Below are 25,794 nucleotides of genomic sequence, written 5' to 3' on the forward strand. Positions count from 1 at the left end.
CCGCCAACCGTCTAACCCCCTTGACCGTTGGCATGGGTTCTCCTTTTATACACAAAGGGATGCCACATGTGCCATGGTGCATGGGCTACAAGTGTCCAACGGGGAGGCACGCAACTCTCCCCGGTGAGCTGGTGGCATACATGGGTGCCACCTCCACTGCTAGGGGCCTAAGACCCTAGGGTAGGATTGGACAACCACTGTTCCTTGGATCGGACGGGTAACTACCCGTCGGTCGGCTCGTTTCCTAGGCCGCGCGCCTTACTCCTTGATGGGACCGCGCGTTCCGCACCTGCCACGCGCCCGCGCGGCGCTGTCCACTGGGCCCCACGACCCGAGGCGGGGGCACGCGTCCGGGAGCCCCCAGTCCCCGCAAGTCGACCCGGGAAGCACCCGGGCCCAGCGCACCCGGGAACCTCCTCCCGGGAAGCAGCTTCCCGAGAGGTGCCCAAGCGGGAATATTCCCCGAAGCCCCGCTAGCCCCTTTCGGGCTGGTAGCTTGCCAGGAAGCACGTCGGCGCTCCCCGGGATGAGACCTTCCCGGGAACCCGGGGGAGGGGCCCACGCGTCGCGCAGCGATGGTACCCCGGGTGCCACTGGTGCGACAGTAGCCCCCGGGCGTGGGCCGGCATCACCTGTTCCCGGAAGGGTCTCCCTCTAGTTGGTTGCCGGGCTACGCGCTTAACCGACACGTGGGCCCCCAATTAGTCGCGGGCCCGCGTCCCTTCGCTGCCCTGTGTACGGCGCTGTTAAAAGCGGAAGAGTGGACGCGCGAGATTTCCGCCCTAACTCCCCCCCCCCCCCCCGCCTCTCAAATAGGGTAGTTAAGGCCACTCCGCGCATTACTCCCAGTGATTATGAGTTATCCCCGCGCACCCGTAAGGTATGGAACATGCCGTTACCAAACGGCCAGGTGCCATAAAGCCTCCACTGTTGCCAACTGGGGAACAACACTTTGCCCTTTCGCCTCCATCCTCTTCCGCATCTCGCATCCCTGCGCTCCTGCCAGCTTCTGCCCTCGCTCCCCATGGCGCCCCCCACCACCAGGAAGGGGAAGGAGGTCCAGTCTTTGAAGAAGCCCCCGACCAGCAAGACCGAGGCGACACTCAAAGCGGCCGCCGCCAAGGACCAGAAGAGGCGGGAGATGCGCGCCATAGTCGCCTTCTTCCGCCCCGGCTATAACGGCGAGGCGCTGGGGAAGCTCCGGCACGCCGTCGCCTCCAATTTCAACGAGCACGGGGAAACGCGGATCTTCCCGGCGGGCGTCGAACACCAGGACAACGACTTCCGGGTGTTCGCGCGCTTCCTCATCTGCGGCATGTTGCCGCCCTTCTCTCTGTTCCTCCATGCGCTGATGGAGTCCTATCAGTTGCGGGTGGCGCAGCTCCACCCCACCTCGCTCTTCCTCCTCGCCACCTTCCAGTTCCTCTGCGAGGCGTTCGTGGGGGTGATGCCGTCGGTGGGGCTCTTCCGCCATTACTTCTACCCACGCATCGACAACGCGAAGGCGATGTCGTCGGGGGTGGTTTTCTGCGCCCGCGACCAGATGAAGTCGGAGTTAATCGTCCGGTCGGGGAAGAAGATCGAAAAAGAGTGGCAGGGCGACTGGTGCTGGGTCCGAGTGGAGGACCCCCAGGAGTTCATCCAGCCGCCGACGGAGTTGCCGGTGCCCCAGATCGGCTGGCAGGATAGGTACCACCGCGACGCTGACCTCCTCCCCATCGTGGAGAAGATCAAGGCGTTGCGGCTAGCGGGGCTCACAGATGTCGACGTGGCGCGCACCTTCGTCCATCGGCGCATAGCCCCACTGCAGCTGCGTTCCCGGCCCTTGTGGATGTACACGGGCTCCGGGGACAGGACACGTCTCCAGGCGGACGGCATAGACTTGGAGTCCCTCAGGACGTGGGTGAGGGGGATCTCCGGCGAGGTCTTCCAGTCGACGGAGTTCCCGCCGGGGGTCTCCGCTCTCCATGCCGGCGTCAGGGCGCTCAGCGACATCGTCGGCCCCTTCCCGCCCTGCAACGAGTGGGGGCTGATGGACGACACCCCCACCTGCGTCCCGCACGCTCCCCCGCAAGCACCCCGCGGGAACCAGCTGCTCGAGGAGAGCGAGGGCGGGTCCGAGCCCAGCTGGCCCTCCCTCCGGTCACTGGACGACGAGGCGGGCCAGGTGGCTGCGTCCCCGGAAGTCGTCGCCGTGGAGGACGACGACGAGGAAAGCAGCGACAGCGCACCCCTGATCGTGAGATGGTCGAGGGCGTTCGCGGCGGCCGCGGCCACCTCCTCAACAGCGACGTCCGGCCCGGCAGCGGCCACCAACCTGGCGGCGGTTGCCGCTCCTGGGGCGCCCGTTGGTACCCCTACGGCATCCGCGGCAACAGGGGCCGCGAGAGCCTCGGCGGCGGCCCCTGCCTTGGCGGCGGCCGCCAGCTCTGCAGCGGGAACCGGTCCCGGGCTGCCCGCCGGTACCCCGGCAACGCCACACCTGCGGGAGCAAGTTGGCGACCCCGCGCCTAGCTCCACTTCGGCAGCTAGGGCTTCATCCTCCTCGGGGGCTCTCCCCGGCATTGACCTCGGCATCCTTGCCGGGGTCGCTTGGAATCCTCTTACCTAGGATCCGAGTGTCTTCGAGCGGGGGCACCGGTTCCTGGACGTCGTCCGGGACCAGCAGTTCGCCTTCGTCACCTCCTACAACGAGGTGAGGGAGCGCCACACCGCCGCCAAGAATCAACTCGGCGAGGTGCGGGAGGCTGTGGAGAGAGAGCGGCGCGAACTCTCCCGGCTGCGCAAGGAGGCGCGGCTGGCCCGGCAAGCCCTGGAGGCTGCTCGGGAGCCGGTAGTCCTGGAGACCAGCGCACGGAGCTCCAAGGAAGGCTCGACGTGATGGCGGCAACTCTCGAAGCGTCCTGGAAGGAGCATGCCGAGGTGCTCGCGACGGCCCAAGCACGGCTGGACGAGAAGAGCGAGCTGATCGCCAACTACCGCGGCGAAATCCAAGGCCTTCGTGTCCTGCTGGAGGTGCAGGTCAAGGCTGCCGAGGACGCGGTGAGAGCGGCGGCTCAGCACGAGGCCGAGCTCAACTCCGTCAAAGGCAAAGCGGCCGGGCTTCAGGACGTGTTGGCTGCCGTCCGGGAAGAGCTCACCAAGGCCGGCGAGGCCAACGCAACCCAGGCCTTAGAGCTTGCGAAGCTGGAGGGCCGCGTCAGCAAGGCCAAGAAGGCCGCGCAAGATGGCCGACTCCATCACGGCACGCTGATCGGGCAGCGGCAGCTCGAGACGGAGAAGCTGGCAAAGATCGCCGAGTCGTTGCGCGACCTGCTGCCCAAGTTCGAGCTGCAGGCGGCAGAGGTGGACGGCACGGACATCACGACGCTGATCCCCTTCTTCTCCGACTTGTTGGGGAAGCTTGGGGCGCTCGATGTCTGGATCGTCAAGTATGGCACCAACAAAGTCACCAACTGCGCCCGGGAGGTTGCCGGGACAATCCTCCCGCGGATTCATCTCCGGGACCCGGAATTTCCCTTCGAGTCCCTGCTGGACGCTTGGTCCAACAGCAAGGACGAGCCCACGCACACCCAAGCAATGCGCGAGTTCGTCGACGAGGTCGTCGAGCGGATGCAGATGAAGCCGGAGCCTGATCCCCCCGTCGACCACCCGGCCGAAGACGGCGACAGCTAGTTGCCGCAGCCCCCAGCTATATTCGTTTCTTCCACTGTACCTCCTTCTTGTTTGCTTTCCTGCAAGTATGGCGCTTAGCGCCGTTTGGACAATGACCTTTTGATTAGTCCATGTAACCATTCGACACTTGGTCACTCAAGCTTGTTAGTTTGCTCAATTTTTGTCCTTTATTCCCGAGGCCGCCTCACGGGGTGGTTCCCTTAGCCTTTGCGTGTTTAGCCTTGTGTTGCTGGGGACTCGCGCGCTCCATCCTTGACCAGACCAGGGACCCAGGACAGACCCGCAGTGCCGACCTGGGGCCAAGCGGCAGGCGGCGAGTCACTCCGCTTGCGGGGTAACCACTCCAAGCCGTGAACTCCCGGGGCGGACCCGGGAGCCGCACGGGGAGCGCACTCCCCCCGCAGGCGTCCTACTCACACCCCGGCCACGCGTAGGTTCTGGGACCACACTCCGGCAAAGCAGCGTTAGCTCTTAGTTAAGTAAACTTTTTCGACCAGTTCGTTGTTTCTGAGGCTGTCCAGCGGGGTGGCCCCTTTTAGCATTTGCGTATCTTGCCTTGTGTTGCGGGGGGACTCGCGCACGCCTCACCCTTGACCAGACCAGGGACCCGGGACGGACCCGCGGTGCCGACCTGGGGCCAAGCGGTAGCGGGGAGCCACTCCGCTTGCGGGGTAACCACTCCAAGCCGTGTCCTCCCGGGGCGGACCCGGGAGCCACACGGGGAGCGCACTCCCCCCGCAAGCGTCCCTTTTTACACTCCGGCTACGCGCGGGATTCGGGGCCGCACCTAGTGGGACAGTGCTCAGTTTCATTCAGCTCTTAGCGAATTCAGCGTTCATGTTCAGATACTTAGCTTTTCCGTTCGGTCCAATGTTTCGCGATGCTCTGCGGTAGAGTGCAGACGGGGCACTGCCTCGGTAGGAAACCATCTGGGCTACCTGTTCAAGGGAAATGATCTCGAAGAGATGCGGCAGGAACGCGGGGGCAGGATCGCCGCCGGCGGCAACCGCCGCCGACGATGCTCCCACCACGCTCACGCGGCAACCCTCGCCCTCAGGGGCAGACCCTGGCTTTCAGGGACGAACCCTGGCTTAGGAGGACTCCGCCCCAGGAGCAGCCGCGAGACGGCTATAACGTCCTCGCCACCGGTTTCGCCCCACCCCGAACGGCGGGCACGGGTGGCGAGGAAGTTATAGCCTCCCAGCAACAGCCCCCGCAACTGGGGAGACCTAGGTTTTCTCGGGGGAACTCGTCCCAACGGAGGCGACGACCCTTGTTACCCGAGAGCAAAACTGCTCGAGGGCCGCGGCAAGGACGCGGTGATGGGCCGGAACGGGCAACGAGCGCCGGCACCGGCGCCATCACAGCGTCCTCGCAACGACCCGCGCCCGAAAAAGGCTCTCTCAAAAGGAATGCGGCCGGGTGTCTATGATAGTGCACCCGTCGGCACAAGGCACGGATGGCATGCACTACCATAGAGTCTCCGCGGCAGCCCCTGCTCCTTGCGGAGGTGTCCTACGGAGGGGGGCGACAAGGGCACTGTGGCAATGCACCCCGTCGGCGCCGGACGCGGATGGGATGCACCACCACAGTGCCTCTGCGGCGACCCTCGCCCAGGAACCGCCCCTTTGAGGAAGCGCAGTAGGGGCACAACGGCAGTGCACCCGTCGGTGTAGGACGCCGATGGCATGCACTACCATCGTGCCTCTGTGGCACCCCTCGGGGTGGGCTCGATGGGGTGACGCAGCAGGGGCGCGATGGCGGCACACCCGCCGGCGCTAGGCGCCGGCGGGAAGCACCCCCTCCGCACCTCCGTTGCACCACCTGCCTTCACGGCCCCGAACCCGGCTTCGGTCTGAGCAATTCCATGGTTGGGGCGCGCCTTTTATAGACGCGGGAGGGAGGCTTGCCACCGCGCACGACGGATCCGCGCGGCACCGGGGCGTCTTTCCCTTGAACGCGGCGCAGTTTCCGCCGCCATGCTTACCGGGTAACCGCGGCACACGTGGCGGCAAGCCGTCAACTCAGAAGCCTCGGAGTGCGGTGGTCCTCTTGTGTTGCGGTCCTCCCTCACCACAGGGCACCGGTGTGTGGTGCGACCCGTGGGCAGCTCACGAGCACCACAGTGTACAAGATTCCTCCCTTTTCTACAGGTTAGACTCTTACTAGGTCCGAGGTGCTGCAAAAATCTTCGAAACTTACGAAAACAAGTAACACGGGTAAATCAGATAAATCTCTCCTGCTTCCCAGCCCCCGGCACAAAGGGGTCGATGGCAAACTTGGATGTGAGCATTTCCTTTCCTAGTGAATCAAACATCCTGCATAGCAACCATCAACTATAGAAGGAAAAATTATACTCACTCCGTCCTGAAATAAGTGACGTGATTCACGTCACTTTTTTTTACGGAACCTCGTCAAGAGGGCAGGGTGCTCCTGCAATTCATTAAGAAGAATAGAATGGTTCCGTTTATAAGGAAAACCGAGCCGAAAACTTCACAATACTTATTCAAGGATCCGCCGCATTGAGACAAAGGGTCCAAAAGCAACGTCTTCAAGGAGGGTACGACGTCCGAAGACACCGCCGTTGCCCGGTCCAGATAAATTGAATCTGATCTTGCGATCGGAGACACTTCAACTGCCGAATGTCCCGATGCTGCACGACGCCGCCTTCAAAAAAAAAAATGACGTCCGTAAACAACATCGTCGTCGGGAAGCCGAAGACTTTCACCCGCAGCCACCAACAACTCACCAAGGACTAAAGGATTATCGCAGCGACCCAGAGAGCTGAGGAAGCCTGACAGGAGGCCCCCACCACCACCACTCCAAGGCGCCGACGGAGCCGCTACACGCCACGGAGCCCGTTGCCCACCGGCCGGAACGCCACAACACACGCCACCAACCACCTCCAGCCACTGTGAAGGCGCGCCCACCACGGATCGGGCGACGCACAGAACAGATCCGGCGCCACTGACCTCGGCGGCGCCGCCCCGGCCACCTCAGCGGCCCACGCCGGCCTACTCCATCCTTCGCGGACCACCCCTGCCAACGCCGCCCCGCGCCCCGCCGGCTGCCCCCAACGGATCTGGGCACGGGACCCCAGATCCCGCGCAGCCCTGCCCCGGCCGGAGCTCGCTGCCTCGCTCCGGAGCACGCCGCCTCGCACCGGAGAAATGCCCTGAAGTGCTGTGTCGCCGCCAGGGAAGGAAGGGAAGCCCCGCCGCCGCCGTCCGCCGTTGAGGGCTTTGCCCGCCGGCATCCTCCGGCGGCGGCGAGGTGGGGGAGACGGGTGAGGCTCGGCAAATATTTCTGTTCCGTGAGATCCTAGGAGAGGAGGTTGCGGAGGACTGGGAGGCACGGATTTCCGTGTCTTGGTCGTCGGCGGCGGCGGGGCCGTTGATGGATGTGTCGGTAATGCTCGACGGCGACCGGCACGAGCTTTTTTTTCTTTTTGGTTGAGAGGACGACCGGTACGAGCTTTTTTTTTTTTGAGAGGACGACCGGTACGAGCTGGTCCGTGACATCGAGGCTTCGGGCAGAAATGTTTACTGGGCCGACTAATACCCCGGTATTGGGCCATAAAACGCCCGTCCAAGCAGTGCCAGGGGTTGGGCCGCTGAAGCTGAGATAAACTCGAGTTCTTATCAGCTTCTAACACTGTCCTGAATATAAGTATCCCAGCCCGGCGTTTCGTTGAAACCGTAAGTGCTAGGACCAGGCGGCGGCGGCGGGTGTACCAGACGGCAGGCTAGCTATCTCAACCCAACAAAACCTAGATCGACGGCGTCTGGCGGCGGGGGAAGACTAGGTGAGTACGCCCTGTTAGATGGAGGTGGTCGGGCAATCCGTGCAGGAGATGGATAGGGAACAAATGGAGGTGGTCGGGCAATCCGCGCAGGAGATGGATGGGGAACCGATGAAGTTCATGGTGCAGTATTCTGGGTTGCAGATTATGAGGGAGATCATCTCCCTATGGAGAGAGCGCATGGTGTTGGTTCGCGCTCTTTCTCGCTCTCGCTGGAGCGCTCGCGGTAGGTCTTCTCGTGGGAGGTTTGTTTGGAGGCCCAAAAAGCAGCACCTGGCCAATCAGGATACGCGGAGGATGAACTCGCAAGTCAGTTCCATCTCCGAGCAGACAGTGTCCGTCCAGAAGGGAATCGATTCGAGCAAGATCAAACCAGCCTTCATAGTCGAATCCATCCCGGAGCAGGTATATTTGCCCTACGGTGCTAGGGACCATGAGGAGGCCTTTGATTTCATCCTACACGAGGCTCAGGTGTTGTGCTACCAGATGCAATCTGTGGCATTGATGCTGAGGGAAAACAGTATTCCCATCTCCTTGAAGAAGATCAACAGTGTGGCGTCCAGATTAATGGAGCTCTCCGTTCATATAAGCTTGACTCAATCCAGTAAATCAGGCGGAAAGACCTGGTCGGAGATGGTGGGTGAGGAGAGGATTTCTTTCGCTGACTACCGGATCTGCTGGGAATCTACATGGGGCAGCAACACTGAACTGTGCGGTGGCTTCGAAGATACAAGTAAACATGCATGCTGCTTATCTCACTCAATTTGTTTACTTAATTTTTTTCCCTCTTATGCTTAGTTTAGTAATTCTTGTTAGATTTCTAACAGTATAAACTTGGTGTTGTTTCTGCAGCCACATTCAGCCCGATGCACTTTACACAGTGCACACCTGGAATACCCCAATTAGCTTCTGTCACCGGGAGCACCTTGCAGATATATACCATCAAAATTGCTGAACCAAATGGCAAGTTAGACTGGCCACTCTATGTGTACGGTGTGGTTGCTGCCAGAGATACTGTGGACAACAACCGCAACCTTTTATTCTGTCGATCAAGGGCTAACTGCCAAATGCTCACTGAAGAAGTATGCCTGCTATTCAAATTTTTCTTCATTTTCCTTTTGTTTTTCTTCTTTCTGCCTGCGATCATGTTGATTAGTTCATTGCTATTAAGTATAATGATGATCATGCTTGTAGGATTCTTTTTTGCGCTTGACTGGCCCGTCTCGTGCAATTTTGGCTGTGGACCCTGTTATCTTTGAAGTTGAACTAAGAATAAAAGATGGAGCAGGTGATAGAGCATTGATCACTGAGCACTACCGTTAGTATGGCCGTCGTCATACAGTTCACATTGGCCGCCGCTCTTGTACAGCAGAGTTAAGCCTTGAGCTACTTGATAATTCGGTCCAAGCCACTATCTTGGGTGTTCGTGTTGTTGATGTAGCGTCGTGGCCTTTTGAACATGGAGGCCGAGTTGCTTGCTATTCACGATCTGCAGAAGTTATGGCCATTGATAGTCAGGGAATTGCAAAGGTTACTGATCCGCGATCTAGGCAAGTTATATTGCTTGATTATAAGGGTAAAGAAATTCCTGTAGGATCAAATGGTTACCTTCATCTGTCGAGGCATGTTGTTTCAGTCAATATACTAGACACTCTGAAAGTTACTGTACAAGCTTACTCACCATCTGGTTGTATTGCTGCCCATGTCTACTTCACTCCCAAACGATGCAACATAAGCCAGGATCTTTGTGTCCTTGGTGATTCTAAGGTGGAGGTTACTGTTGCTTGGTCCCGCCTTGTCCAGAACAAGATGGATGTCTCCACTGAGGCAATTATTGCCCAGACATAGAAGGATGGCACATATTGCCCATGCATGAATGTTATAGACTGGCTTTTTGTTAGAATGCTATTTATATTGAGCAGCTATGTCAGATGTCAAACTGTTTGTGTGTCTGCTCTAGCTTATGTTGACTGTTTGTGTATCAGCTCTAGCTTATGTTGACTGTTTGTGTATCAGCTCAAGTTTAAATTATTCGTGCAGTGACCAACTTATATGTTATGTTGTGTGAAGGATTCTGTTTTAATTAGTGAGTGGTTCTGTTATGCAAAATGTCTAGTATGATATGTTGTGTTATTATTTTCTTCTTTTCTCGCTGTCCACACATTTTTTTTAAGAGCCGTCAACACAGGATAGTAGTCCAAGAGATGCCTATTGACATAACGGAGCGAGTCATGACCCCTGTAATGTGATGAACGGAGAACTGTGGGGGCACGAATCACCCAATGACCTGGAGAGAATATCCTTATGAGGATTTTTGGCGGAAAACAGTGAATGATACAACAGGATAAATTGTTCGATGCATGGAAGGGATGACTTGATGACAACGTTATAAACAAGTATAACATGACGTGTCAAAAAAAAAGTATAACATGTTTAAGCATTTGCTGGGCTATTCATCCTCGATTCAAAGGAAAAGTTAAATCTTGATCACTACTTAAGTTGTTGGAGGTATACATCCCAATAGCAAATTTGATTCATTTCAACTGATGATGCAAAATCTTTCCATGTGATGCTCTCTATTTATTGGCAACACTAGCATGAAAGAATATGATCAACCAAATCACCGACATAGATAGACTTGCACTTGGTATCATTAAGTACACCAAGGCTTGGTGATTGTACCAATGTTCCTTCCTAGTGAAGTTTCATCAAATAGTGTCGTCGCGCGGGGCTCCGACACCGGAGATGCGCGGGCACCCCTTTTATAGGTTCGGCAGTGGACGACGGGGATCGCTTCGGCGATCGCCGGCGAGGCCAATGCAAAGCGTAAGGGTGCAATGGACACGAGAACGTTTTTACTCAGGTTCGGGTCACCTTGCGATGTAAAACCTTACGTCCTGCTTGTCTGAGCTTATATTATCGTAAGACTGTGGGTTTACAAGTTGCCGGCAAAGGGTCCCCTGGTGCTCTCTTTTTGGCTAAGTGCTCCTTACTATTCTGAGCTAATGCTAGTGCTGGACTAACGGTTAGACGCACAGAAAACCGAACCAACCAAAGACTGAACCGAAGATCGAACAGAATGAACCTTTTGACCGTTCGCGGGGGTCCTCCTTATATAGCCAAGGGGATACCACAGGTGCCACGGTGCATGGATTACAAGTGGCGAGCGGGGAGCTTGGGCAGCTCCTCCTCGGTGCGCTGGCATCCATGAAAGAGCGCCAACCCCGTGACAAGGGGTCTAAGGCCTAAAAGTTAGCCCTGGGCAGCCACTGTTTGCCTGACTAGACGGATAACCCCCCTCCTGTCGGCTCATTAAATGTGCCGTGCACTTCACTCCTCGTCCTGGTGATCCTGCACATCGGGCGCCTGCCGTGCACCCACGTGGCGCTGCTGCTCTGCTCGCTCAGCCCCGCCCTCGCGGCAGAATCCTGTGCCTGGGAACGCCTCCTCCCGGCAAGTGCCTTCCCGGGAGGAGCCCAGGCGGGATTTCTCCCCGAAGCCCCGCTAGCCCTGCCGGGTTGGTAGCTTGCCGGGCCGCCTGGGCGCTGCCGCCCGGGGTGCGACCCTCTCGGGAACCAAGCGATGCAACCCACGCGTCGTGCACCGGTGGCACCCCGGGTGCCACCGGTGCGACAGTAGCCCCCGGGCATGGGCCCGCAACACCTGTTCCCGGGCGAACCCTTCCCTGGCCGGTTGCCGGGCTACGCCCCAACCGACGTGTGGGTCTTGACTCGCCTCGGGCCCATGTCTCTTCGCCGTCCCAAGGACCCCGCCGTTACGGACGGAGTAGTGGGTGCGAGATTTTCGTCGTAACCTTCCCCTTAAACTGGGAAGTTAAGGCCACTCTTCGCATTATCCCTTTGAATAGCAATTATCCCAGCGCACCCGTAGGGTGCGGAACCGGCCGTTACCGAACGGCGGTGAAGCGATCCTCCCCCTTACTAGGGTTCGATCTCTGTGCTTATTTGTGCTAGTCCACGGATTGACTCGCTAGCACACACAGTTTCAAGATGTAATACCAAGATACAAATGTCAAATGTACTTTATTACATCGTATCATCCAGAACTTAATTGTACTTACAAAATTGCATGACCTCCTAGGCCAGCATAAGCAAATAATGTTTCAAAACCATGATATCATTGTATCATAAAACTGCAGCAGAAAGGTAGAGCAAATGGGCCTCATCTACTCCCAAAGGAGAGAGCATGTTGGAATGTAAGCACATGACCCAAAGAACATCGACGAACCTCACTCTTCGTCAGATTCACCTGCATTATTCATTGCAGCCACTACGTGGTCAATACATTTGAATGTATTGGCAAGTTCACCTGGAAGTTATAACAGATCCTACCAAGTATATGCAATTGAGGTATAGTGGGGTTCAGGCTTTATGGCGTGGTAGCAAAACATAGTTTATCCTACTACAAATGAATGTTACATTATTGTTAACTAATGGACACGGTATAGAAACACCCATGCTCCTATTAACCTAGAACACATTGAGTAGATACATCAAGTGCCCCTACCCTGTTCAAACCATTTATTTTATTTAAGAAATTGGAATGAGTGACACATTCCTTACAGCCCCCATATCTAGTTGCTCATAATTGTCCGTAACCGGGGACACGGCTAAGTACTTAGTTTGACACGCTCGAGAGGTGGTACACTTTACCCACAAGAAATCGACGTCTTAATCCCTTGCTATCCTCAGGGTAGAGTAGCAACGGCATCGACTACATGAATTTTCAGAACATAATCCCCCAGACCACCTGAGGGACGCGCCCCCACCTACACTGCTACATACCGATGTCACCTCGGATCCGGGTTCATATTTCTTACATCCATCCTGGCAGAGCCCATAATGCCATGTGGTTGTACTAGAAGCTACTAAACAGGAAACTAGTCCAGTTTCTGATACCCCAGGTGGCATTCCTCAGTTGCAACGCAGGCGCTCCCATAGAAATGGTGAGACGACTCATAGAAATGGACCCATAGAAATGGACCTGACGTCGCATACATCTCCACTTCCTCAAAGCAGCCCACCCAGGACGGTTCATTAAAGTTGTTTTTGCCAGGTTTCCAAAATACTTTATAATAAAAGTTTCAAGGTGATTGAGGTTCCCTCCCACGTATACTAACATAGCGTAGCAAATCAACTACTTACGATGGCAATTGGTGGAAGGTAATGGCAAAGGTAGTCCTATCACTAATAGGTCAAGTCATAGCTAGCATAGATACGAATAATATCCCTATCAATGCAAACTACACAACACTAGTGCATAAGTATTTAAAATAGGAATGTAATGGGAAATTATGATCAAAGTGAAACTTGACTTTGTCACAGTAGTTTTGAGTTCAAACACTCGTCACAGTCACAAGGTTCGCTCTCCGAGAAAACTATACGATCAAACAAACATACACGTACATAAACACACAATTCACATCACGACAAAAAAGGATATGCTATGATGCAATGCAAACATGTGACATGATTGATAATTCAGCATATGTAATTAGGGTTTTAAATAAATAGCAAAGGTTAGGTTTAAACCCTAAAATAAGGTTTTATTGACATCAGCCAAATAAATTAATTCAAAATATTTATTTCTCTGTCCCATTGGACAGAGGACAATAAAACAAATTTTTGGGCACTGGTTTCAATTAAAAAGGACCCCTAGATAATTAGTTATGAATTAAAAGGTATAAAACCTTATTCTGTAATTTAAATGTGATTTAAATATTCAAATTTGAAATTGGACAGTTCCAAAAGATTCTACACTTCCTAAGGATTCCAAAAAGGTGTGGATCATCAAATTTGGCCAAACAGATTAAAAGATATGATCATTTGAAGTTACAGGGCTTTTCTGCAAAAGTGCCATTTCTAATTATTCCGGAGGATTAAAATTACATTTTCATTTTTATTTTACCGTGCCACATGTCAGCATCTAATAGGCGCGTACCGGTTCGATTAAATTAAAAGTCCAGGGTCTAATCTGGACCGTTGATCACGATCGGACGGACGAGGGGAGGTCGGGCTCACCTAGGGTTCCGGCGAGGGAGTTCCAGCGGCGGCGCGGTGCGGGCGGCGGTGGCGCGGCTCCTCCGGTGAAGCTGATGGCGCGGGGAGGGGCTGGGTCGACACGGCGCGCCACGGTGATCTCGGTGACGGGGTCGGCGCTCCTCGGGGTCGTCGGGGTGCTCGCCTAGGACAGCGCGGAGACGGCGGCGAGCGGCGGACGGCTCCGGAGCTTCGGCTTGACGACGGCGAGGCGCGTCAGGGGATGCGAGAGAGAGAGAGAGAGAGAGAGAGAGAGAGAGGGGAAGAGAGGGGTATGTGGCCTCGAGGTTTACTCACGGAGCTTGTTGGCGGTGACCAAAACAAGCGGCGGCGCGGGCGAACTCCGGCGAAGAATTGGGCGGCGTAACCCATCCTGGGCCTTTAGCCTGGCCTCTATGTACCCGACAACCACTGCTAGCTTCCAGCACTTAGACGCACCTTTCTCTGCCACTGAGATCCTCGACGCCTTTCACTCGGCGAACCAAAATGCAAGCCCTGGACCGGATGGATTTGGTCCTGGTTTTACAAAAGAGCCTGGTCAATGGTTAAGCCGAAAATTACTGCCTTCATGTCTAGCTTTTATAACCGGACCTCCGATCTCACCAGAATAAACCGAGCCCACATTGCCTTGCTCCCGAAAAAAGACTGTGCTCGAACTCCTGATGCTTTCCGGCCTATCTCACTCCAGAATGGGCCCATGAAAGCGGCGGCCAAACTTCTGACAAATAGATTAAAACCTGTCATCCTAGCACTAGTGGACGGCGACCAATCTGGGTTTATCTCTGGCCGGTGTATCTCCGAAAACTTTGTTTATGCTGCTGATCTTCTAAGCTGCTGCAACAAAAGGAAAATGCCAACTATCGTTCTCAAATTAGATTTTCGCAAGGCCTTTGACTCCGTTTGCTGGGATTCGGTTCTGAAAATTCTCATTCACCGTGGCTATCCACCCAAATGGTGCCACTGGATCCAGGATATTCTACAAACGGGCAAAACTTCGGTTCTCTTGATTGGTGTCCCGGACCTTGGATCACCTGCAAAAATGGCCTCCGGCAGGGAGACCCCCTGTCACCATATCTTTTCATAATTGTGGCAGATTTATTGCAACGTATGATTAAGGCCGAACTAGACTTTGGTTCCATCCGGCATCCGATATGTCAAAACCTACTGGCAGCCGTTCTCCAATATGGGGACGACACACTTATACTTGCACAATCCTCTGTCACTGCTGCCATAAAGATCAAAGAGATCTTAGAAAAAAATTCTGATGCTACCGGGCTAGCAATCAACTACCACAAAACCACGTTTATTCCCATGAATGTTTCTGACGATGATGCTCAACAAATGGCTTCTGTCTTGCAATGCGCTGTAGCATCTTTCCCTCAAGTCTACCTAGGCCTGCCGCTGTCTCCTTACAAAATACACAGCGCTGCCTTTGCGCCTCTAATTGACAAGTGCAGCTCATATTTAGCCGGCTGCGTGCAAAGCTACTCTCCAAAGGTGGGAGGCTAACGCTGGTCCCGGCCGTTCTAAATAGCTTGCCAACTTACTGCATGTCCGCCTTCGATCTCAACTTAATTTCAACCGAAAGACTTGATAAAAAACGCCGTGCTTTTTTCTGGACACAAGACGACACATGTAATGGTTCACAATGTTTGGTGGCTTGGGACTCACTTTCAAAATCAAAAAAATTTGGTGGTCTTGGTGTTAAAGACTTGCAAATTCAAAAAATTTGTTTGCTTTTAAAATTTGCATACAAATACTTGCATGGTGAAAATCTATCTTGGAAAACTTGGCTACAAATGGGTGCTGTGCAGGAGCTAGAAGCTGTCACCACACCACTCACATATCTCAAAAACATCATAGCACAGCACCTTCCACTTCTTCGTCAAATCACCACTGTCACTATAGGGAATGGGAAATCTTGCTTCTTCTGGCTTGATAGGTGGCTGCTACCAGAACCTCTTTCCGTCGCCTTTCCCACACTTTTTTCCCACTGCACTCTACCTTTCTCGCCTGTAAATAATGTAATATGTAATGGACTGGATTTGAGCTTGCGGAATAGACTAACGGCGGGTGCGGAAGATGAACTCGCCAAACTTTGTTCTCTCTTGCAGGACTTAAGCCTACCTGAGGCAGATGACTCGAGAATGCTACTCACTGGGATTCCCTTCTCCACGCGACGTGCTTACCAGCTGCTGTCCTCGGGACAGCATGACCCGGATGCGGCAGCAATTTGGCGTTGCCATGTGCCGGTTAAAGTTAAAATATTTGACTGGCTTCTCTACCATAATCGCCTAAATACACAAAGAAACCTCCTCAAGAAACATATCATCACTAATGATGCTTGTCCTCGCTGCAATCAAGCGCCGGAAACTAAGGAGCACTTCTTCTTCCAATGTCAATCAAGTCAGGCCGTGTGGACTCAGCCGGGACTTCCATCCCCTTCATCGAGTGATGTGCCTTGGACATCCAATCCACCGGACGCTGCTGTCTGTGCACTTCTATGGCCCGCTATGGTATTCACCGTCCTTTGGAAGATTTGGGACTCAAGAAATAGTGTTGTTTTTCGCCATATATTTCTACCACCAATTGTAATAATTAGGAACATCTTAGAAGACTTTACTCTATGGTCTCATCGGCTAAGGAACGCCGATTCAAAGATAGCCGCCACCATATGGCGTGACTATCTATCCTCGCGACTCACGATCCATGTAACCTAGTTCTTTGAGTAATGATATTCAGGTGGGGATTTCTCCCCCCGGTGATCTCTCAAAAAAAACACTTAACAGGCTATCGGGTTGGGTATGGTTTGTCCAACATGGCCTCTTACATGTGGGGCCAGACCGTAAGAAAAACTGTCAGGTGGTCTAACCTTGTTATTTTGGTCTTGTTGTTACAGTGTGACTGAAAACCTGTGGTTTCTCGAACAAATTAGCAAAAACGGGGACTGAGTGAGAAATTTGCCCCAAAAACTGTTGTTCTATAAAATTTACTCATGTTTTTTCACATGTAACTTCGTATGGACAAGATTGGACAAATGATGAAGATACAGGGGTTCCCTTGGAAATATCAAACATGTCAAAAAAGCCGCTCTTTGATAAAATTTCAGGACACTTTTTGCCTCAATAAATGAAAGAGAATTCATCGTTTCTGTATTAAAATCTTACCTAAATTAAGCACGGTTTCCACCTAACTGGCAGAAAATCATAGCCTACAATTCCTGATGTAAGAACTAAGAGCTATACATTGAACAATCAAGCAGAGATGAATACTCCAAAAACAGTTTACTTCATGTTAACCTAGAGACTTGATCTTTTCGGCGATCGGTGGGAATGAACACAGGGAGCTGGTGAGGGCGAGACACAGCAGAGCGTTGGCTCGAACCGCCAGGATCTCTGAAACTTCTTGTTGTAGGATCTGCCATCAGTGGTCCACCAAAGAATATAGACTGTCCAGTGTAGAGAAGATCAGGACGGCCCACACGAGAGCTCGATCCCTGGTTTGGCTGCGCAGACATGAACCGGCCAGCTTCCTGATCCCAGTAAACAGATGACCGAGGAGATCTATCTGTGTTTGGCGCACCAAACCTCCTTGCGTTGTTGGATTCTGAGATGGCTGCTTCATTTACTCCACTTGCTTTGGCTGAGAATGGAGACCTGTTTGCTGATGTCTGATAGATTGGGTTGAAATGCTTCGAGGGATGGTGCTCTGCAATAGGTGTCGGAGTCCGCGAGTTGCTTTGGAAACTGCTGGGTGTCTGGGGATACAGCTCAATGTCATCTCCACTTGCTGCGCTGGGTGGATAAGATGACTTGTACTGGACATTCCTGCCAGATCGAGTGTCTATGTGGTGACTGGTATCAGCACTCATGACACTGCTTCTGCAGCTGAGGTTGTCACTGGAACACCGGTCTGCTTCATATTGGGCACGGCTATTGATCGGCTTCAGTACAGATGAAGAGGCCCTGGCTTTTGCAGCCGCTTTCATTGCCTCGTTTGAATCCAGTTTTGCGAGCTTCCACGCGCTAATGCGAACTTGACGTTTTGCATGTTGTTTGGCTCTTTCGGCTGGGTCCATGCTATCAGGATCAACAGTTGATGGTAAACGCCCAGGACCCAAGTGTGGAATGATTTCATCCTGTGATATGAGAAGACAGGATCAAATATAGGCAGAACAACTTTCCCAAAAAACATAGGAAGATAAGTTGGACTTGAAAATGAAACCGATGATGATAGGCAACACATCACTTGCACAAACAGTCATGATAGAATATCTCAAATAACACTGGAGGTTTCTGATGAAGTTGATTGAAGTGGAAAACATAAATCCTTCATTGAAAAAGAACGATTACACAGCAAATTGATGTGCTTCCAATGATGGAAACAAAAACAATGGACAATTGGCTCTTTGGAAAGTTGATATGACCTAGAAGTGTCACTCGATAGAAGACACACCTGGTCGATGAAGATGCGCGGTGGAGTGCACCATGCACCTTTATAGTGCCGTGCAAACGAGCTTCCACTGAAAGCAGTTGGTGCAGAACTCATTGGAGAAGATGGCAAGCTTTGCTGGTCATCATTGACAGAGAGACCAGGAGGTTCACTCTGAGCCCTCATTGCCACAACATATTCATAAGTTGTTATGCCCTGAAAAAAATGGTGTAACAAAGCAATATCATATTCCATTCACTGAGCAAATGAGGCTAAAACTTGACAAAGGATAAAGTGACCAACCTTCCGGATTAATATCATATGAAAGAAGAACAGCTCCCCCAAGGGCACTGCAGCAAGCATAGAAAGCGCTGTACCCAGGGCCTGAAGTCAGGGATGTATTAAGATTGTATTATTCTAATTATGTGGTCATCATTTGCTTGAACGACAACTAGCTCGCATATCATGATATACACTTCAATACAGTGATCGAATATTATACTCCCTCTGATCCATATTAAGTGTCAAGGATTTAGTATAAAGTTGTACTAACTTTGTACTAAATACCCAACAGTTATTATGGATCGGAGGGAGTAGTAATCATTGCTTGAAGGATAAGTAGCTCAACTTAACAAGTATTGTACTGTACTGCTAGATAGATGTCAGTATACAAATTCACACAGCACGAACCCCTCATGTGTGAAATGATGTGGTTGTGAACAAGAGCAAATGGATCATAAACAGAAAAGGAAGAATCATTGATATCACATTCTTCAGCAATGATACCTCTCATGTCTTTGCAGTGCAAGTGTACAAAGTTGGCATGGCGCTTCTATTTTCAGACAAGAGAGGGCCTCAAATGATCAATAAATTGACCATAAATCGTTCTTTTGGGCCACAAAGCCAAAAAACTATAGTTTCGCTTGTAACAGTGACAGCGTTTTCGTACAACTGCTGCTGCACACAATTAGAAACTCTGTTCTGTCATCATGTAATAAGACTAGTTCAGTTCATACTAAGTTAACTCCATTACCCTACCTCAGCTCGACAGAAATATTACACAAACTACCACTGGTTTGATTCTGCTGTTAGAGTAATGTTGTGGTCTAATTAGATTTGATAATTAGTTTCCATGAAATATGTGTGCCTTGAGTATGAGTCCTATCTAGCTAGCTGTGAGTAGGCTAGGTGTGTTTGGATCCTAATCAGATTAGGAGTTGCTGAGTTTCCAGCGTGTTTGGCTTGCATGCCATGGTATAGCTGAGTCTGTATGGGTATACGAGTACTAGCCTGAGTATACAGTCGAAGGTTGTAACATGGCGAGTCTTGTAAGATTGAGAAAAGGAGAAAGAAAGAAAGAGAGGCACGTCACATGCCTCTGGCCAAATAGTTTTGTGATCCTGTGCGCGGGTGATTTTCTATGTGTCTTGGGGCAAAGCCAACATCTGTAACTTAGGAAGAATACACAATGAAGACGATGGATATTGTAAAAGTAGCCAGGTGAAATCCAATCATCCATATGTACATGAAGTACTCAGCTATATGCCTCAAAACTAGATTAACAAAAGGGTTAACACTTACCACAATGACTGCAAAGGGTGCTCTTGAAAGGCCATAACCCAGCTTTTCCCCTATCTGATCTTCAATGGCTGTTCTATCAGTGAAGCAACGGACAAACACGGCAATACCAACTCCACACTCAACAGCAAGCTGTATGCATTATGAACAATCACAGCAATCACAGTTAGAAACATGAAATGCTTTCAGAACGTCAAATCCACACTCAACATAAGCTTAGATTTCAAAGAATATTAATGTCGACAGATAGAATATCAGCATTCCATGATTTTTCTACATACCCAAGCAAGACTCACAGCCATAAGGCACAAAAACGTCATATAGTTTTTCCTTCCAACACAATTGTTCAGCCACTGCATCAAAAAGATCAAATAAGAGATCAGAAAAGCCACGCAAACAAACTAATGAGCATGAGAAAGAGTAAAAAGACAAAATGAACAGCATGCTTCAACATGATACTTGCCCGACAATGATGGTCGAAACCATCAACACACTTGTCACAGCTTCGACAATGTTTGCTATTCTTGCGCACCTGTATCAATACACAAAGGAAAAGGCATTTCAGTACAGACGATAGCCTAGGATTAACAGCAACTTGTGTAAAAAGAAAGGACACTTGATACACCAAAGAAATAAAAGGAAGCAGACGCTAAATGATGTGCTCATAAACTGTTGAAGTATTAAAATTGAAGAAACACCAAAACAGATAAATAGCAAGGCAGCAGAAGATGTAGATGCCACTGACAATAACAGATCTAATCTCGTAAACAATCTTTTGCTTATTTCCAACTGACCTATTTTCAATAGAAACATGATTATGGAATTATCGCATGCATGCACCCTTCAGTAATCATCCGTGATGTCAGTTTTGTTTACCAGCTACTGCATCCATGTTAATTAGCTAATTTGCTTTGGGTGCAAGCATTTGTAGTGCACCATTTTTCAAAACTACCATGACTATTATACAAAAGGAAAAAATGTGTCCAAACTCTTAATTATGGTATACTCTGATAGAATAGCATTGGAGCTGAGCATAAGTACCTCCGCGTTGCAAAGGGTGCAAAAGAGTGCCTCCTCGCCATAATCTTCTTGTTGGTAAGCTTCATCTTCTTTGCGACAATCATCTTTCATAAAAATAGCACAACAAAACCAACCAGCTCCTAAACATGAGTTATGCGTTTGGATTTCCTCGTTGGCTTGCGATCCTGACTTGCCAGCTTCTTCTTGAGTGTCTATGTTTGCTTTAAACCAAAAGGATATGCCGCATTAGTATAACATATGCATACAACTCAATGAATTAGATAAACTTTAATAGCAATCTCATCAGGTATCAGGACATACCTTCTGATTTGTAGATTAGTGAACCATTGACGGTAATCAGAATGCCAGGATCGGCAGGATCAATAGCAGTACATCTGATGTATAAAATCAGCACCGATAAGGCCTGAAAACAGAAATGGATACCAAGCACTTATCAACCAAAATATAATCCAGGATCCGATCCATGCATGGGAAGGCGTAAAGTGGAACCTTACCAGGAAACTATAAACACCGATTGCGATATACTGGTACAAGTCCTTCCCAAGAAATGGAGACAAGAAAGCATAGAATGCTATACACAGCAAGAAGAACACCGTTATAGCAACCACCTGCAAAAAAAAGATTACCATACTCTTGATTTGATAGAGGTAAGAACAAATAGCTTGAAGTGACACCAGCATAGGAGGAGGAAGTGCAAAATCCAACTAAGATGTCAGACATTTAGAAGAAAAACCAAGACCAAAACCCCAATAAAAAGCTGAAAACAAACCAAGGACACCTAACCAAGAGTATTTGCATAAACAATGAGCATTTCGTGTGCTTAAACTGTCAAATTTATAAGTGGGAAACTTAAATTTGTACACAACATAACCGTGGTTGCTCAGGAGTTATAGATTTCTTGTGAAGGACGAGATCACCGATAATACCCTTTCCCAATTTGCTTGATCTTTTGAACTAATCTTAAATGGTAGATAAGACAATCAGATGAAGGTATGCAGGATGAAATTGTCCAACAGAATTTTCTTCAGTAAAGAAATATCCAATAGTTAGTTATGAAAAATACTCACTAAATTCAATACACAAAGCCCTTATTAGTTATTACAGCTCATGCTTTTAAAATCCTAGGTCACTTCTTTCTGATCTGCTGTGTTTAGCCAGGATATATATCAGCTGGGATGCTGCATGGACACAAGCAAGCTATAATTATGCATTGAATCCAGGAAAATTCTGGCAGTAAGATGCACTCAACAGAGCTAGAAAAGCTAAAAAGCCTGGGAACTAAACCTACAAATTATATTTTCTTGAATAAATGTAACTGAGTTTACATGATACTCAAATTTACATTGAGATTATTATTTTCTTGAATAAATGTAACTGACTTTAAGGCATCCTATTGCATAATTAAGGCAGGGACCAGCAAGAAAAAAAAATTAGAGGATTTTTACAAACAACTTGCAGATGTTGTTTTGTGGGCGAGTTGTAATGGTTTCACCTGGTTTCTGCTACAATTCCATTTGGACTCCAGTTCGACGGGAAAAAACATTAAGTCAAAAGACGTAACGGGGTAGAGCTTTTATCTACCGAATTATCGCGTATTTGCATCATCACAAAAGAGCGCCAGGACAAGATCCATGCATAAGGGACCAACGGGAAAGCAACAAAAAGTAGCACTTTTACCGGCTGGAAAGAAATGCCATATCGAGCAGAAACATACTCCATAGCGCACGAGATCAGAACAAAGAGTCACAGAAAATTAAGTTAGCATGGCATCAAGAGAAAGTAGTAAGAAAATCAAACCCATGTACTACCTCACTTCAGAGCAGCAGAAAATGGCAACGTACTAATCGCCAATTAAACAGTACACACAGTGCGAGGTTGCGCAGAAGCACCCAAAAAATTGCAGGTAAAAGTAGCCCATCACATCAGACACGCATAATTACGAAATAAGGATAAGAGTGGAGACAAAAGGTGAGGGAACACGTCCAGCGTCGCACGGACATAGCACCAGGAGAATTTTCAAACGCCACAACGGCACAACCACATGCACAGGGCTCATGGAAGCACCGAACGGAAAAATTCCGGGTCCTGCGGTAAAACGAACAGAAGGCAGTGGAGACTGGAGAGATCCGAGGCCACATTGCGAGTCCAAGCACATAGGGACACAAGGGGAAGGACGAACGCCAAACGGACCTGCAGGGTGTGGGCGGGCAGCTGCCACCCGTGACGCCGCGCCATGGAGGCGCTGCGCAGCCGCGTCTGCGGAGGGGATCAGCGACGCGGCGGCTGCATTGGGGGCGCCAGATCCCGAGTCGCCGCGGAGTAAATCCTAGCTGTCCCGTACGGTACGGCTCCTTCCTCTCGGCGCGTGTGTGCCTGCGCCGGGAGAGAGAGAGGAGGGCGTGGTGAAGTGGTGGGGAGTCGTTGGATGGGTGGCAATGGTGGTTGGGTTTTTACTGGAGACGGCGGTCTCGGATTCTCTTCTCGTTGGGCTGTCCTCTGCCCTGCTCGCCGTATGGTGCGTGGACTGCGTGGAGTGAAGAACCCTTTTTTTTTTTAACGACCCGAGAAACCCTTTTTTTTTCTTTCCTTTGTGACGACTTTTTTACTCGAGAAGACTGTTTCACTGAGTAGCGGGTCAGTCGGTAACTCTGGTAATACTCCCTTTTTGTTTACGCGGGTGTATTTAGGTCATTGATTTTCATGCCATACAAAATGTATTATTTGAGACTATACAGTGATATTGCTAACTTTCATTCATGGCATATAACTCGTATTTTAGTCAAATCGATTAACGTAAATAAATATATATATGCGTGGCTTAAAAACCGAAAAGGAAGGAGTAGTGTTATAACGACGCAACGAAAATAAAATGCACATTTTTTTTAGACGAAGAGGATACTATCTACGTTTCTAAGGTTCAGCTTGGCATTGCTGAACTGTGCTGCGCTGAATTTATTTTATAATCTGCTGTAAAAAAATACATACGAAAGTAAGAAAAAATTGATTAGCGAAACACAAAAATAATGAAAAACGGATGAGAAAAACAAGCTTATGATAATCCACCGTAACGATAGACGGAACCTCCTACATGCTGCCAGGGGCACTCTGCAAGGTCTTCAGGCTCACAGCGTAGTCATGCCTACATCTCGACATGCCGGTAGATCTCAAGTTCTCAATTCATTCATTATTTTCCCTGATGCCCGATGGCATCTTGCTGATTGCAAAGATTGTTTCTTGGCTCTGCACAGTCAAAAGGAGGGGACACTGATCGGTCCTGGGAATCTGCATTACAGTATACTACTCCACATAGTCCATCAAGAAAGGATTAGATTACAGTTTTCCCATGACCTTTTCACCTAAAGCCACGGAGGTCAGACAACGGAGAGACCAAACGGAAGAAGAAGCAGAAACTGGAAATATTCTACTGCTCCCATCCATCGTGGACCTTTGTTTCCGTGCTGTCGCCTAGCGAACACACATGGAGGAGGTTGGGATTCGCAGAGCGCCTGAGACGACGCGATGATGGTATAATAATGCCGGTGCCACCGTACCAAATGTCACACGTCTGCCACGACAAAATGCACGTACACACACAACAAGAAGTCTACCGTGCAGTTATAATACTACGTCCGTGTAACGATACCAGACGTATTAGTTTTCTTTTGACCAATAGTTTGACCACAAATTACTCTATTAATATATAATTATGTGACATAGGTTCATATTCATTATATTGATATTTGCTTATGGTTATTATTTTAATTACATTAGTCACATATTCATGAAGTAATTTGTGATCAAAGATTTGATCAACCGAATCCTAATATGACCCGTTGGAGGGAGGAATTACATGACATATGGAAATTATTGCCGATCCGACGTCAATCAACCAGGTGACATGTATGTGCTGCCAGTTTCCTGTACACCTGCTCCATTATTATCGTCTGGTGTTGGCGTCGAACAAAACAAGAGGAGAATATTTGCTGCATAAACTAGTGGCGTGCACATGTGAACGGCGCCTTCGGTCGCTTTCGCCCTGAACAAAAATGCAAGAGATAAGGCCACTCAGATGAAGCTGGAATGTGACGCATCCTAAAACAACCCGACATGGGGATTTTGTCCTTATTTAGGCCGTTTTATATAGGTCCAGACGAGTATTTAGGTTCGGTTATTGTGTTATTTAAGTATTTCGGTTGCACGTTCTCGGTTCGCATTATTTGCTTATTTAGTTTTTTTTTCAATTTTCACAGGAAATTATCAAATGAGTTCAGAGCATCACTGCCAGTAAGTCATAGTATTTCGTTGTGCCACGGTATCTTGGCCTTTCTTCTGTCATTTATGGATCGATGTCCAACGAAACGTGTCGTGCAGATACAATAATTATCGAGTCATGATGCATGAATGTATTTGCTATTCTCTGGCCAATCGTCCAGCTAGCTAGAACAGTATAGCACGGACCAGTAGTGGTAAGTACCAAGTATAAACGTCGTTATAACTAGCCTGTGGACAGCTCACGGTCACTCTGTCACTAGCAAGCTGAACGGGTGACCCATTCGTAAAGAAGGCGTTGCTCAAGTAGCCAGTCGGTGGGTAGCTAGCGTTGCTGAAGCAAAAATGCTTTAGTGTCATTCTCATATCCTGGACCCAACAACATCATTCATCGAATATGCCCGCTCCAAAGATTAGTGAATTTAGCGCGCTAGCATAAGGTTACGCTATATATAAAAAGAAATATCAAAATGAGTTTATTTTGTTGAAACTTTTGTGAAGGAATAATGTATTGACCTTTCGTTCTCTGCACCAACATATGATGCACGATCCTATGTGTTCTGGTCGTGTTTTTTTGTCTGTAAACTATTAACCGTGTTTTGTGAGCCTGTAGATCATGTCGATCCTCATCATAGCTGGGTGTCATTCTCATACCTAACCTACCATCATGGCATCATTGCTGTTATGAGAAGCGGTTGAGTTCATTCATACCGTAATCGAATACAGCCACGTCAACAGGCCGAACTGATGCAATTTTTATTTTTACCGGTTATAAACTGTCTTTTCCCTGCAGGAAATGAGCCCATGAGCTTTAACTGGGCCAACGGCAGTCAAGGACCACCGCGAAGGGGGCAAAGCCAGCCCGCGGAAGGCCGGGGTTCCGAACAGCCACTGCTTGCCGCATGGAGGAAACGGAAACATGCATCTCCGGCAGGCGTC

The 25,794-nt window shown here is 50.1% G+C and overlaps 2 protein-coding genes and 1 long non-coding RNA gene across 6 annotated transcripts; 1 reads left to right on the plus strand and 2 right to left on the minus strand.

Annotated features, from left to right (window-relative positions):
* Positions 1-5,899: 5,899 nt before the first annotated feature.
* Positions 5,900-6,566, minus strand: LOC112269452. Its single transcript, XR_002961303.1, has 2 exons — positions 6,425-6,566; positions 5,900-6,342 (listed from the first exon to the last, which is right to left on the minus strand). It is a non-coding gene; the product is annotated as an uncharacterized LOC112269452 (long non-coding RNA).
* Positions 6,567-7,209: 643 nt separating this feature from the next.
* LOC100824774 lies at positions 7,210-9,579 on the plus strand. Its single transcript, XM_014896193.2, has 3 exons — positions 7,210-8,210; positions 8,330-8,559; positions 8,672-9,579. Exons 1-3 carry the CDS (start codon positions 7,499-7,501, stop codon positions 8,798-8,800), a joined length of 1,071 nt encoding a protein of 356 aa, XP_014751679.1. The 5' UTR covers positions 7,210-7,498; the 3' UTR covers positions 8,801-9,579.
* A 7,033-nt stretch (positions 9,580-16,612) lies between these two features.
* LOC100845961 (protein S-acyltransferase 21) lies at positions 16,613-23,086 on the minus strand. 4 transcript variants are annotated; one of them, XM_014903419.2, is made up of 11 exons: positions 22,777-23,086; positions 22,264-22,671; positions 21,081-21,194; positions 20,887-20,989; positions 20,587-20,786; positions 20,009-20,077; positions 19,827-19,898; positions 19,549-19,677; positions 18,271-18,351; positions 17,992-18,183; positions 16,613-17,674 (listed from the first exon to the last, which is right to left on the minus strand). In XM_014903419.2, the coding sequence occupies exons 2-11, from the start codon at positions 22,303-22,305 to the stop codon at positions 16,826-16,828; spliced, it is 1,851 nt and encodes a 616-aa protein (XP_014758905.1). In that variant the 5' UTR covers positions 22,306-22,671; positions 22,777-23,086; the 3' UTR covers positions 16,613-16,825. The 4 variants fall into 4 exon arrangements, with proteins under 4 accessions (XP_014758905.1, XP_024312055.1, XP_003580403.1 ...); XM_024456287.1 differs by having other exon boundaries at positions 22,079-22,671; XM_003580355.4 differs by lacking the exon at positions 22,264-22,671.
* Positions 23,087-25,794: the final 2,708 nt, after the last annotated feature.

The sequence above is a fragment of the Brachypodium distachyon genome, chromosome 5 (assembly GCF_000005505.3).
Source record: "Brachypodium distachyon strain Bd21 chromosome 5, Brachypodium_distachyon_v3.0, whole genome shotgun sequence".
Classification (NCBI taxonomy): domain Eukaryota; kingdom Viridiplantae; phylum Streptophyta; class Magnoliopsida; order Poales; family Poaceae; genus Brachypodium; species Brachypodium distachyon.

What these genes read in the sequence shown, in the direction of transcription:
- LOC100845961 (XM_024456286.1), bottom strand. Translation starts at nt 21,266, where the DNA reads ATGCTGGTGTCACTTCAAGCTATTTGTTCTTACCTCTATCAAATCAAG. An exon ending in TGGCTGTGAGTCTTGCTTGG is followed by an intron (nt 19,678 to 19,826) that starts GTATGTAGAAAA and finishes TAATGCATACAG; the next exon opens with CTTGCTGTTGAGTGTGGAGT. An exon ending in CACCCTTTGCAGTCATTGTG is followed by an intron (nt 18,352 to 19,548) that starts GTAAGTGTTAAC and finishes CCCTGACTTCAG; the next exon opens with GCCCTGGGTACAGCGCTTTC.
- LOC100824774 (XM_014896193.2), top strand. Translation starts at nt 7,499, where the DNA reads ATGGAGGTGGTCGGGCAATCCGTGCAGGAGATGGATAGGGAACAAATG. An exon ending in CGGTGGCTTCGAAGATACAA is followed by an intron (nt 8,211 to 8,329) that starts GTAAACATGCAT and finishes TTGTTTCTGCAG; the next exon opens with CCACATTCAGCCCGATGCAC. An exon ending in GCCAAATGCTCACTGAAGAA is followed by an intron (nt 8,560 to 8,671) that starts GTATGCCTGCTA and finishes TCATGCTTGTAG; the next exon opens with GATTCTTTTTTGCGCTTGAC.